The sequence below is a fragment of the Drosophila mojavensis genome, unplaced genomic scaffold, assembly GCF_018153725.1.
Source record: "Drosophila mojavensis isolate 15081-1352.22 unplaced genomic scaffold, ASM1815372v1 contig_136, whole genome shotgun sequence".
Taxonomy (NCBI): Eukaryota; Metazoa; Arthropoda; class Insecta; order Diptera; family Drosophilidae; genus Drosophila; species Drosophila mojavensis.
In genome coordinates this window covers 23,793,272-23,806,305 of record NW_025318667.1, presented here as the reverse complement: position 1 = coordinate 23,806,305, position 13,034 = coordinate 23,793,272, and the positions used below count along the sequence as shown (strand labels likewise).

The 13,034-nt window shown below is 37.8% G+C and overlaps 1 protein-coding gene across 6 annotated transcripts in view; it reads left to right on the top strand.

Annotated features, from left to right (window-relative positions):
- Positions 1 to 9,827, top strand: part of LOC6584569 (dopamine D2-like receptor) — a 107,948-nt gene extending 98,121 nt beyond the window's left edge. For 5 of the 6 annotated variants that reach the window (XM_044008493.1, XM_015161271.3, XM_015161272.3 and 2 more), the window contains 3 exons: positions 5,740 to 5,880; positions 6,104 to 6,204; positions 6,372 to 9,827. In XM_044008493.1, coding sequence (XP_043864428.1) covers positions 5,740 to 5,880; positions 6,104 to 6,204; positions 6,372 to 6,583 — 454 coding nt within the window. In that variant the 3' untranslated portion in view covers positions 6,584 to 9,827. The remainder of the gene's footprint in view (positions 1 to 5,739; positions 5,881 to 6,103; positions 6,205 to 6,371) is intronic. The other variant, XM_002010188.4, reaches the window with a different exon arrangement.
- Positions 9,828 to 13,034: the final 3,207 nt, after the last annotated feature.

Genomic DNA, 13,034 nt, shown 5'->3' with positions numbered 1-13,034 from the left:
TATACTTAATTGAACAGGAGATGTCAACACTCCGCCAAGGAAATTTGACACTACTGCAGTACTACGACGAGGTAGAAAAGAAACTGACTTTACTTATAAATAAGACAATCATGACCTACGACACCACCGTTGCCTCTTCGCTAAATGAGAAATATAGAGCAGACGCCCTGCGAGTATTCATCTCAGGAACCAGGAAGGCCTTAAGTGATGTCCTATTCTCAGCTAGACCAATTGATCTTCCCTCTGCATTGGCATTGGCTCAAGAAGTTGAGTCAAATCATGAACGTTATATGTTCGCCACAAATTTCGCCCGCAGTATAGAAGAAAAAGCGCAGAAGATCGAACAAAGACAGCAAGTCAGAAACAAGACTCTAGCTCAAGACCCAAAACACAACCAACCAGGAAAAAGCCCACACTACAAAAGACCAGAATTCTCACCACGACAAGAACAGGTAGAACCAATGGACGTTGACTCATCTTCTCGCTTCAGACAGGCTACGCAACACCAACAAAACGCGACCTTCTCGAAACAGACTCAGTGGCCAAATCAACAACGACGCACTCAATACGAAAACTACAATAACCAGGGACAGGCAAACAAACGACCAAACAGCGGTAGCGCACGGTTCACAGGACCGAAACAGCAAAGAGTTAACCACCTAGGAACAGAAGATACAGAATACGAGCAGGACAATAGCGAATACCAAGCGATCGCAGAAACCGAGACAGAAGACGTTGACAATGAATTGGACGAATACGACCAGGTCAATTTTTTAGGAATAAATCCCTGCTCCCGTTCATAGAGAGAACGATAGCAGGGAAAACCATAAAGTTGCTAATAGATACCGGAGCCTCAAAGAATTACGTGAGACCATTAAAAGAACTAAAAATATTACGCCGGTAGAAAAACCCTTTCGATTAAAATCAATCCATGGCCACAACGTAGTTGACAAGAAATGCATAATGCACCTTTTTAATACCAAGACAACATTTTTCTTATTACCAAACCTCACGACATTCGATGGTATAATCGGACTTGACCTACTAAACCAAACCAACGTTTTATTAGACTTCAAAAATAAGAAACTAACAACAAACTATGGTTCTGAGACCATTAACTTTCTAAAATGCCCAGCCGTAAATTTCACAAGTGTCAAAGAAATAGAAGCCCCTCAGGCTATAACAACGGAATTTCAAACAATGCTCAAAGCCCGAGCAGGAGTATTTGCGGAACCAAATGAAGCGCTTCCGTATAATACAAATGTCATTGCAACTATTAGAACAGAGGACGAGAATCCCATTTATTCAAAATTATATCCATACCCAATGGGCGTATCAGAATTCGTAAACACAGAAACTCAAGATCTGTTAGAAAACGGTATAATACGTCCGTCCCAGTCACCATACAATAACCCCGTGTGGGTTGTAGATAAAAAAGGTACCGACGAGCAGGGAAGAAAAAAGAAACGTTTAGTTATAGACTTCAGAAAACTAAACAAAAAGACAATAGATGACAAATACCCCATTCCCAATATAGCCTCCATTTTATCCAACTTAGGCACAGCAAAGTACTTTACAACACTAGATTTAAAATCCGGATTCCACCAGATTTTACTTGCCGAAAAAGATAGAGAAAAACAGCCTTTTCTGTAGGAAGCGGAAAGTATGAGTTCTGCAGGCTCCCTTTTGGCTTGAAAAATGCACCTAGTATTTTTCAGAGAGCCATTGACGATGTGCTCAGAGAGCAAATTGGAAAATCTTGTTATGTTTACGTAGACGACGTAATCATTTTTTCTGAAAATATGGAAAGCCATGTCAAGCATATCGCCTGGGTCCTAGATAAACTATACGAGGCCAACATGAGAGTTTCACCAGAAAAGTCGCACTTTTTCAAAGAAAGTGTAGAATACCTAGGTTTCGTAGTCTCAAGTAATGGTATAAAGACATGTCCAAGTAAAGTTGAAGCGATTCGTAACTATGAAGTACCAACAACTTTGTTTAACGTCAGATCATTCCTTGGGTTGGCAAGCTACTATAGGTGTTTCATCAAGGACTTCGCGTCTATAGCAAAACCTATAAGCGACATCTTAAAAGGCCAAAATGGCAAAGTGAGCGCCGGACAATCCAAAAAAATTCCAGTAAAATTTGACGAGAGTCAACATGCGGCATTCGAGAAGCTAAAAGAGGTTCTTGCATCCGAAAATGTAATGTTGCTCTACCCTGACTACAAGAAGCCGTTTGATTTAACAACGGACGCTTCATCCTCTGGTCTTGGGGCAGTTCTGTCACAAGGTGGAAAACCAATCACCATGATATCAAGAACATTAAAGGATAGAGAGCTTATCTTTGCAACAAATGAGAGGGAACTACTTGCAATAGTTTGGGCTTTAAAAAACCTCCGAAATTATCTATATGGGGTAAAAAATTTAAATATCTTTACGGACCATCAGCCTCTGACGTTTGCAGTATCCGACCGAAACCCGAACGCAAAAATCAGGCGTTGGAAAGCTTTTATAGATGAATATAACGCAAACATCTATTACAAGCCAGGGAAGGAGAACTACGTTGCGGACGCACTGTCACGGCATAATATTCATGCCCTAGAGGACGATGTACAGTCAGACAGAGCCACAATTCACAGCGAAATATCGCTCACATACACCATAGACACAACAGACAAACCAATCAACTGTTTCCAAAACCAAATTATAATAGAAGAAAATAATATAGCCTCTGATCGTACAGTTATCCTATTTGGTAAGAAAATCCGACATACAATTCATTTCTCAAACAGAGACTCGTTAATCAAAAGAGTTTGCGATGTAGTCAAAAAAGATGTCGTAAATGCAATCCATTGCGAGTTACCAATATTAGCATTCATACAACATAAACTAATAGAAACTTTTCCAACAACAACATTTCGATATACAAAGTACATAGTAAATGACATTTTTGATAAAAACGAACAGAAAGAAATAATTGCAACAGAACACAATCGGGCTCACAGAGCAGCCCAAGAAAATGTGAAGCAGATTTTACAAGACTATTTTTTTCCGAAAATGACAAAATTAACGAACGAAGTTGTTTCAAATTGTAAAATTTGTAAAACAGCTAAGTACAATCGTCACCCACAAAAACAAATACTTGGAGAAACACCCATACCTTCCTATGTGGGCGAAATACTACACATAGACATATACTCAACCAATAAAAAATACTTCCTTACGTGCATAGATAAATTTTCAAAATTTGCAATTGTTCAACCCATCGCTTCAAGGACAATAATTGACATACAATCAGCAATTTTACAACTTGTAAATTTTTACCGGCATACCAAGACGATCTATTGCGATAACGAGCCCTCCATAAAGTCCGAAACAATAAAATCTCTGCTAAACAATCAATATAACATTCAAATCGTAAATGCCCCACCACTCCATAGTACATCAAACGGACAAGTCGAGAGATTCCATAGCACCCTCGGTGACATTGCAAGATGCCTAACAGCTCAAAGGAAAATTACTGACACTGTTGAAACGATACTTCAAGCAACTATCGAATATAACAATACAATTCACTCAGTAACGGACAAACGACCAATCGATATAATCCACTCATCCTCCCCAGAACTCGAAATAGAGATAGGAAATAAAATTCAAAAGGCACAACAACTCCTAACAAATAGAGTAAACGAAACAAGACACAATAGACAATTCCAAATAGGCGACACAGTTTTGGAAAAAACAAACAGACGCTTAGGGAACAAACTGACACCACTATACAACGAAGGCAAAATTGACGCAGACTTGGGGACAACAGTCTTAATAAAAGGGAGGGTGGTCCACAAGGACAATCTAAGATAGGCAAAACATTAAATTCCCTTTTTTATCTTTTTAGGATTTGGACTATACTTCTTTTGCTACAACGATAACAGCGAAATTGACTGACTATACTAACATGGACTACATACCGATCTTGGACGGATACGTAACCATTTGGACGGATTTCCAATACTTGAAGCACTCAACCAACCTTACCCTATACTCAGAAATAGTAAAAAATACGAAAGAATTAGCAAACCATTTCCCCCGATCACATATGAGAATGTTATTAGACGCAGACATACAACATATAGAAACATTAATAGCTACAGTAAATGTCCACCATAGACATGCTAGGAGTATCAATATGCTAGGCACCGTTCTAAAGGTCGTAGCTGGCACGCCAGACCATGATGATTTCGAGAAACTAAAATTTACACAGAATGAACTTGTAGAGTCAGAAAATAGGCAGATAACCATAAACACAAAAATGCAGGAACAAATTAATAAGCTAACTGACACCGTAAACCTCCTAGTAAAAAACACAAAAGTAAAACAAGTAGACACAGAGCATTTATATGAAACGCTGCTAACAAGAAATAGAATAATTATCTCAGAGTTAAAAACCTTAATACTATCAGTAACACTTGCAAAGGTTGGAATTGTAAACCCCTCCATTTTGGATTCCACTGATTTAAAAAACATTGTTAATGAACACTCTATAAATATCACTATTACTGACTTAATGGAAGTATCTCAAATTAAAGTTTTGTTAAGCGAAAATTTTCTACATTTCATTATAAGATATCCTAAGCCTAGCATAGTATGTAAAAAAATTAACCGTATACCCTGTCCAACACAACGGCATCATAATAAATTTCGCCGAAGACTACAATTTAGCTGACTGTGGAAATCATGTAATATCAATAGGAAATTGTAGTACAGCCCTCACAATAACGTTCTGCAAGAAGTCACCCTACACAACATGCGCTCAACAGCTACACTCAGGTGACACCGCACATTGTTCAACTCGGCCCAGCCACCTCGAACCTCTAACCATAGTCGACGATGGAGTAATCATCATCAACGACGGAGCAGCTACAGTCAACGAGCAGATGGTAAAAGGGACGTTCCTCCTTACCTTTGACGACAAGATAAAGGTAAACAACACCGTATACCAAAACCAAAAAAACTACGTGAGGAAATCCCCGGGACCAGCGGTATCTGCGCTCTTAAATATAACAGACCACCAAGAGATACCAAGCCTGCCATACCTGCAGAAGATAAGCATAAAAAATCTGCGGGATATTGCTCAACTAGAGGAAGGGCTAGTAAGAAGGCCAATAGTATCTGGGCTAACCGTGGCCATCCTTTTACTCTCCTGCTACGCTTCGATGAAACTCTATCAAAGACATCAGAGGAACAAACGTCAACGTGATCTTCAAACATTAATTAACAGTTTCAAGAAAGCCGAGGACGTCATTCATCTAAGTGGGGGAGGAGTTAACACAATCGACCAGCAAAACATAAATGTTCAGATTGATCACGCGCCGTCAGCATGAATGTAGCCGTTCCCAGCGGATATTGCACAACAGCAGCAGTGGCTCCAACGCGCAACAATGTTGTTGCCCGAAGTAATGCGATGCCTCGCGTAAATATGCAATGTCAGCATAATCAGGGTTTAGGGCTAGCTTTGGATATAAGAATTTATGTCACTGTACTTTAGTTGATTTTTGATAATAAAGAACGTCGGTCGTCGCCACGGGATTATTGAAGTCTACTCATTTTGTGCAACACCGCACACTAACATCTAACAACTACAGCAAAAAAGCTTAATTTATATACATATATTATATAAGTCAAAAACCAAATGCTGACCAAATGTTTTGTTGTTGTTTTCTGCTCTTGTGCCTTACAGCAGCAGTGTCGCCATGAAGCCATTGTCCTTTGTGCGCTACGGTGTGCAGGAGGCCATGACTTTGGCACGCAACGACTCCACGCTATCGACCACATCGAAAACGTCCTCGCGCAAGGATAAGAAAAACTCGCAGGCGTCAAGGTGAGTTGCCGCCGCCGCAATTGCCAAATTGCAGTTATTAGCTGCACTTGGTCTAATAGCTCGACCCTTGCTAACCACCCACCTCTCTCTCTCTCTCTCTCTCTCTCTGTCTCTCGCTCTCTCCCTCTCTTTCTATCTCTTTGTGGTCGTATCTCCATGTTCCGCATGCAACCTGAAATGCAATTTACTCTGGCATTATTATCGTGACCCTTGCGTGCCGTAGATTCACGATATACAAGGTGCACAAGGCCTCGAAAAAGAAACGTGAAAAATCGTCGGCCAAGAAGGAGCGCAAGGCCACCAAAACCCTGGCCATCGTTTTGGGTAAGTTCGATCAAAGCCACGAGGCAAACATGGTTCAAATATAGTTGCTTAATTTATTCTGATTATAATTTATACTGATTGCTGAACACATTCTCCACACTGTCTCGATTTGTATATTTCTTATTCGTTTCTCTTTGTTCTCTTCTGCTCTCTGTCTCCCTCATTAGGCGTCTTCCTCTTCTGCTGGCTGCCATTCTTCACGTGCAACATCATGGATGCGATGTGCGCCAAATTCAACGAAGACTGCAGGCCCGGTCTGACGGCCTTTATGCTAACCACTTGGCTGGGCTACATCAATAGCTTTGTCAATCCCGTTATTTATACGATCTTCAATCCGGAATTCCGCAAGGCTTTCAAGAAGATCATGCATATGGGGTGATTACAATCAGCAGCAATAACACCGACACGAACAACCGGTAAACATCAACAATGTTTAACTAAAGCTTTCCTGATCAATATGTAATCACTAGAATATCGATCAACGTCGATCGATAACTCAAAACTCGAACTGTGCCAAATGCAAACCAAAATGAAATTGAACTCAAAGCTCGAAACTCAATTAGACTCCTAAGATTGTTCATAGTCTCAACATTATATATATAAATATATACATATATACCAATATATATCTAAATAGCATAGTATATGGCCCTGTATATAGCATCTAAAGTTTGATCAAATCTGTTGTATGTATTATATTCGATTGCATAGGCTAAGGACTCTGAGCTGTAGGCTAGGCACCAAATTTTTAACATTTAGCTAATGTCTAACTTAAAGTTTTAGTTAATATTCCAGTAAATAGGCCTATTTATCGATAAACACATATATACTTAGTTATCGATACCGTAAAATATGGCAATTGTACCGTTACTTGATGTGAGATTCTTTTAGATCGTAAGAGTTGTGTCGCTGTCACGAAAGAAAACAAAAACTGAGTTTACGTATTTACTATATGTGGATGGATTTCCGTATATACATATAGAATATTTACTTTACATATCACGCATTCAGTTTCTGTGAATTTGTACGCCACTGTACAATTGTAATTTGTTCCCCCTCAAGCAAATCCAACGATCGCTGAGCATATCCTAAGCGCGAAAGATCCCCCTACCCGATCCCACCCCCCGCTCGTTTTTGATACTCGACTTCAATGCTAATCAATGCGCTAATCATAGTTAAGAGAAACTTAAAACTAATCAAGATGAGGCTAGAGGGTAGGTCTACCTATTAGATATACGCATATACATACGTGTAATATTAATGTTAGTCCAAAGCAGGGGCTCAAACTCAGCGCCCAACACGAAATCATCGAGAGACAGAGAGAGATATAGAGAGTGAGAGTGAGAGTGAGAGATAGATGCAAGCAGCTATCGATAGGCTCATTGATTACAATTTCTAACTGTAAACAAGAACTAATTAGACCAATTGATGTAGCAACAGTAAATGCAGAATATACATATGAATAAGTCGAAAATAAATCGAGAGTAATTCTCTTTCCTCCATGTTAGGTCTAATCAATGAGCTCTGCAATCGATAGATGGCTACGATGTTTTTGTCGATAGTTTTGAATGATGACTAATGCACGCACACACACACACACACACGCACGCACACACACAGACAGACAGACGCACACTGAAACAAATGAGCCCCACACAAATATATATATATATAAAGTATATATGTACGTATATATATATCTCTATATATATGTACATATATATATATGTGTATATCAACAAAATTGTCGCTGAGTTTGATCGGACTGCTTGAGCCACACATTCCTTGGTTGTAAACAAACTATAAATAAAATAGGCATATAAATAACAGTTATTCAAGATGTCATTAGCAGAATGTAAGCGCATTTAAAACTAGGCTAAGCAACAGCTAAATCAAGTTAGCCAACAAAAATACGAGTTCAGTATTTTTGAACGGCCTCCCTTCCCCCCTTACCCCAGTACTTATAATAACCTCTAGCTAACTACGTACTTGGAAATGGGTACTCAAAAGGAAAAACAAAAACAAAAACAAAAACAAAATGAATATGAATATACGAATAAGTTGCATCAGGGTATCTAAAGCGTAGGCGTACAAATTATTAGAGCTAAGCGAAAGCAGACGCATAACAATTCTATATAAAAAAAAAAAGATATATATACACACACACATATATATATATATATATATATATATATATATATATATATATATATATATATTGCTAAGTAAATGTAATGTGAAAACTTCATTTGAAACCTGGACCGAAACACTCGCCCAATTCATCAACGGATGCCGTCTTGAATTTGCTTAATGCTGATGCTGTTGGAGGAGAGCCGCAAGCGGAGAGCTGATTACACACACGCACACACATGCAAATTAAAAAAAAAAAATAAAATAAAATCAGACCACAACAAAATACTAAATGGAAATGGGAAGTGATTTGGCAAGCGAAGAGCCGGAATTTCGAACTGCTTGGAGTACGCCCCTTGCTCACAACCAAAGAAATAAACAAATGGAAACGAATTTAAAACGGCATCACAATACATACACACTCACAAACACACACACACACATGCATACTAGATTTTGGTCCCTGTTTTCAAAAACCGTCCTCTTCATTGTTTCTATGTGACAAATAATGTAAAATTTAATAAAAAAAAAAAAAAAAAAAAAAAAAAAAAAAAAAAAAAAAAAAAGCAAAACAAAACTCAAAGCATATTCAAAGAATGATAAACCTAAAAAAAAAAAAAAAAAATACTATATATAAATATATACTAAGAATTATCTAGAGAGAGACGTAAACCGTTCTCTATAGGCTAAACGTTTCCAGCTCATTATTATGGAACCCTCTAGGAGAAGCTCAACAAATTTTTATACTTTCCTAAAAAGTGAAAATGAAATGAACAAACCAAAATATTCGAAAACATAAAAAAGTGTGTATTTTTTTTTTTTTTAAATTTTAATAATTGTAGCTAAATGTAATTCTAATATACATAATATTCGAGATTCTTAAAGGTGCGTTATGAGTGTTAGTCAATAGCTCTAAGGAACCGACAAATTAACAGAAAAAAAGAATATACACATATATATATATATATATATATATATATATATATATATAGTTGAGATAAAAGAAGGAATTATTATAGAAATAGTTAAGTTCTTCCAAAGAAAACGCTTATTAGTTATAGAAGAATGGGTTGATCAAGAAGTTTCAGTATGATTCAATTGATGGAGCTGGACGTGGTTGGACATTGCAATAGATGTCGCCTCGGGCCAACGATCACAGATATTACTAATATATACGAGTGTTGTTGAGTTCACAGTTTCTGTTTGACTTTGTTTCATATTAATCCAATTAATCAATTGTTACACTTGTTTTTAAATTTAAAAAAAAAAAAAAAAAAAAAAGAAAAATATAGAAATATTTAAGAGTATAGTCTATAAGCGCCCTCAGCACTATCATGACGATGATGATCATGATCATGATGATGATAATTGTGCAATGCAACCTAAAAGGCAACTGCAAAGAGGCTAAGCGAACATGAAAAACCAAATCTTTAATGAAAAAATAAGAAGAAGAAGACCTACGTACAGTAAGACAGCAATAAAAGGCACAACAATTAAACTAAAACAAAGTAAAGCAAGTAAAGAAATAGAACAAAACATATATTATATAGAAATGAAAAAAAAAAAAAAAAAAACTGAAAATATTTTAAAGCAATGATAATGTTGATTTTTTTTTTCTAGAATCTAATCAAATCTAAATTAATTAATGTAATGAAAAACAAATGAAAATTCTAGATCTGTAAGCGTGTGCGGACTGCAAAAGTTCCGAATTAAAATTAATTGCAAACTATTTCGACTTTATGCAAGCATTACATAATTACCATAGCATTAACTATAGCAAACCAACAACAGCGTCATGAAATGTCAAGAAATGAGATCTACGGGCACGAAGAACATAACAAATAATAAACATCAAATAAACACTAAAATGAAAATATTTCAAACCAAACCAAATCGTTTCACTCAAAGGGGCTCTTCAGTTGGGAGCAAATGGTGAAGTCTCTGATAGAGACCAATCGTACAGCTCTAATAGATTTGCGACGGCTTACAGCGACACTTAGCGGTCAAAAAGCAAAGTTTATCCATCATCCATTATCTAATATTATGATTACCAGTGCTGTGAGGGAAAATTTTGAGAAAAGTTTAGATATCGAGTGAAACAGGTAAATCGCGGTCTTTGCGTCAGACCTACGAAACTAGTTTCGGGAATACACAACACTACCACTAAAGGCGTGGCAAATCGAAAAATAAATTTCCTGGTGTCTTTACAAATCAATCTAGTTGACGTACAAGAGAGTTGAAATTTGAAATGGGAACAAATTCAAAAAGATATCGCAGATATACAGGACTGTCCATATTTGAATAATAAAGATATTATTAAACTAGTCTATCTCCTTCTCTTTGTTGACCGCTCTCTCCCCTCCCTATCCATTGCTTTTCCTCGACCCTTCCTCTCAAGCCATGTTCGACTCTGCCCCTTTGCCCTCCCCTCCCTATATATCCTATCCCACTCTCATCGTATCCCTCTCTAATCATCATCCCATTCAAGATCACTGCCCCTCAATGTCAGTGAAGATCACTGCCCATCAAGGTCACTGAACGCTCAAGATCACTGAGCTTCAAGGTCAGTGAATCCTTAAGGTCACTGAACCCTGAAGGTCAATGAGCCCGCAAGATCACTGGGTCGATCTCAGAAGATATAAGAGCTAGAGAGCTGAGATCTTGCATGTATACCTGTGTATATACGCAGTACTAGTTTATCATATTTTTCGATAACTGACCCGACACCTTTTTATCGATAATAATCGATAAATTAATTTCGTTTTTCAGCTTTATTTGAATAATATTGGACCTGGAGTTGCGCTTTGGAATATACACACACTTAAACATTATGATTACCATCTGAAAGTTTCATGAAGATGGTCTGTCTACAAAATAAATTGTTCATCAAATAATGTATGTATGTATGTATGCGATTCGAATATCAGCTTGCAGGGTTCAGGGTATCTCCTGGTCGAGCAGTCTCGACTTTGCTCAATCAGCAGATCATCATTTAATGAGAAGTCCATTGAGACTTCTGTCTTCAGCTTCGTCTTGATCTTCGTCTTAGCGCGCACTATGTTTGCAGCTAAAGACTAGTCATGATTATTCATATAGGTGGAGGTTTATAGGCGAAATGAGGGTCTGCTTCAATAATATTGAAATGAAGATTAAATCAAGCAAAGCGGCAGGTGTGAAGACTCCTCTTCGGGGTGTTAACGTCCTCAGCTGCTAAAATTCCTGTCATCAAGTAAAGGTTTTGAGTGAGATTTGAATAGATGAGAGCAGGAAAAGAGAGCGCTTCCTCTCAGCAGCAGCAACGCTCGCTCCATTCCATTTGACAGAATAGCACGCTGAAATTTAAGCCAGAGGCGATCCTCCTCTTTCTCCTCCTCTCCTGCTTGTGCTGCCAGTGAGAAGAGAGAAGAAGTAACCGCAAGCTGTAAATGCAACCACAAACACTCGATTTTCTTAGACCAGGGGAATATTTCTCCCAGGCATGCTTGAGCTCAAGTCGTTAACTGATAACAGAGCCAAACCAAACCGAACCAAATCAAACCAAACCCAACCGAACCGAACCGAATCATATTTTGCGTGACAATTAAATTTGATTGAAGGAATAGAAGTTTTGAGAAATCAATAGGAAATCAAACTTTGCAGCAGCTGAAACCACACACGAACTGCTTGTGGCTCATCGAACAGTTCAAGTTTCTCTCTCGCTGTTTTTCCAGCAATGCGAGATTTTTCGGGGATTTAATATGACAACATTTTTGGCATTCAGGCCAAGTAGTTCTATATATATATATATATATACATGTATATGTATGTATATATGTGTGTATACACTGGCAGCATTATATGGCATTTATATGAGCTGATAATAAAATTCCAATAAGCATGAAAAGAAATAAAAATACTAACACGAGACACATACAGAGCGAGAACAACAGCAGCAAAGGCATTGCCTTGTGGGCGGGTTGGGGCGGTGCGGGGCGGTGCGAAGCACAAAGCCTTAAGTAACTGCTAAAAGGACGAAGGGCAAGCCTCAATGGCTGCTCAAAATCAATTCGAGACCGAGAAACCAAAAACGTAACTAAAAGCGTCTAAATAGATAAATGCATAGAAGTTTGCTATGGCCAGTGTTGCTGTTGTTGTTGTTGTTGTTGTTGTTGCTATTGTTGTTGCTATTGTTGTTGTTGCTGTTGTGTCCACGCAATGCTTCGTGTGCCCCTCCAGCAGCTTCTAATGGATACTTGAAGCACTCGAATTCAGATGCCAAGGCCAAGGCGATGACTGTGAGTGTGTGCGTTGTCTTTGTATGTATGAATATGAGAATGTGTGCGTGTGTGTGTCTACTCTGTATTTATGAAGAGTCTCTAGCTGGATCACTCACTAGACACGAAAATCGAATTTCCAGCTCAAATTCCTGCAATATAAATGCATACAAATAAATAAATAATAACACCAATACATAAACATATTTACATATTTACATATATACATCTATACTAATACTATTTGTGTCAGTTTTCAATTGAGAACATTTGTTTAACAGCTCTAAAATGCAATTAATTTCCGTCTGCTTTGCATTCAGCTTTGCCCTTTGCCCTTTGATTTATAGGCCTTGGCGGGCGACTTTTCTTTTTTTACTACTTTTCTACTTTTCTTTTTTTTTTTTGCTCAGTGTAGCCGGGCTGTAGCATTTTATGGTCTACTTAACG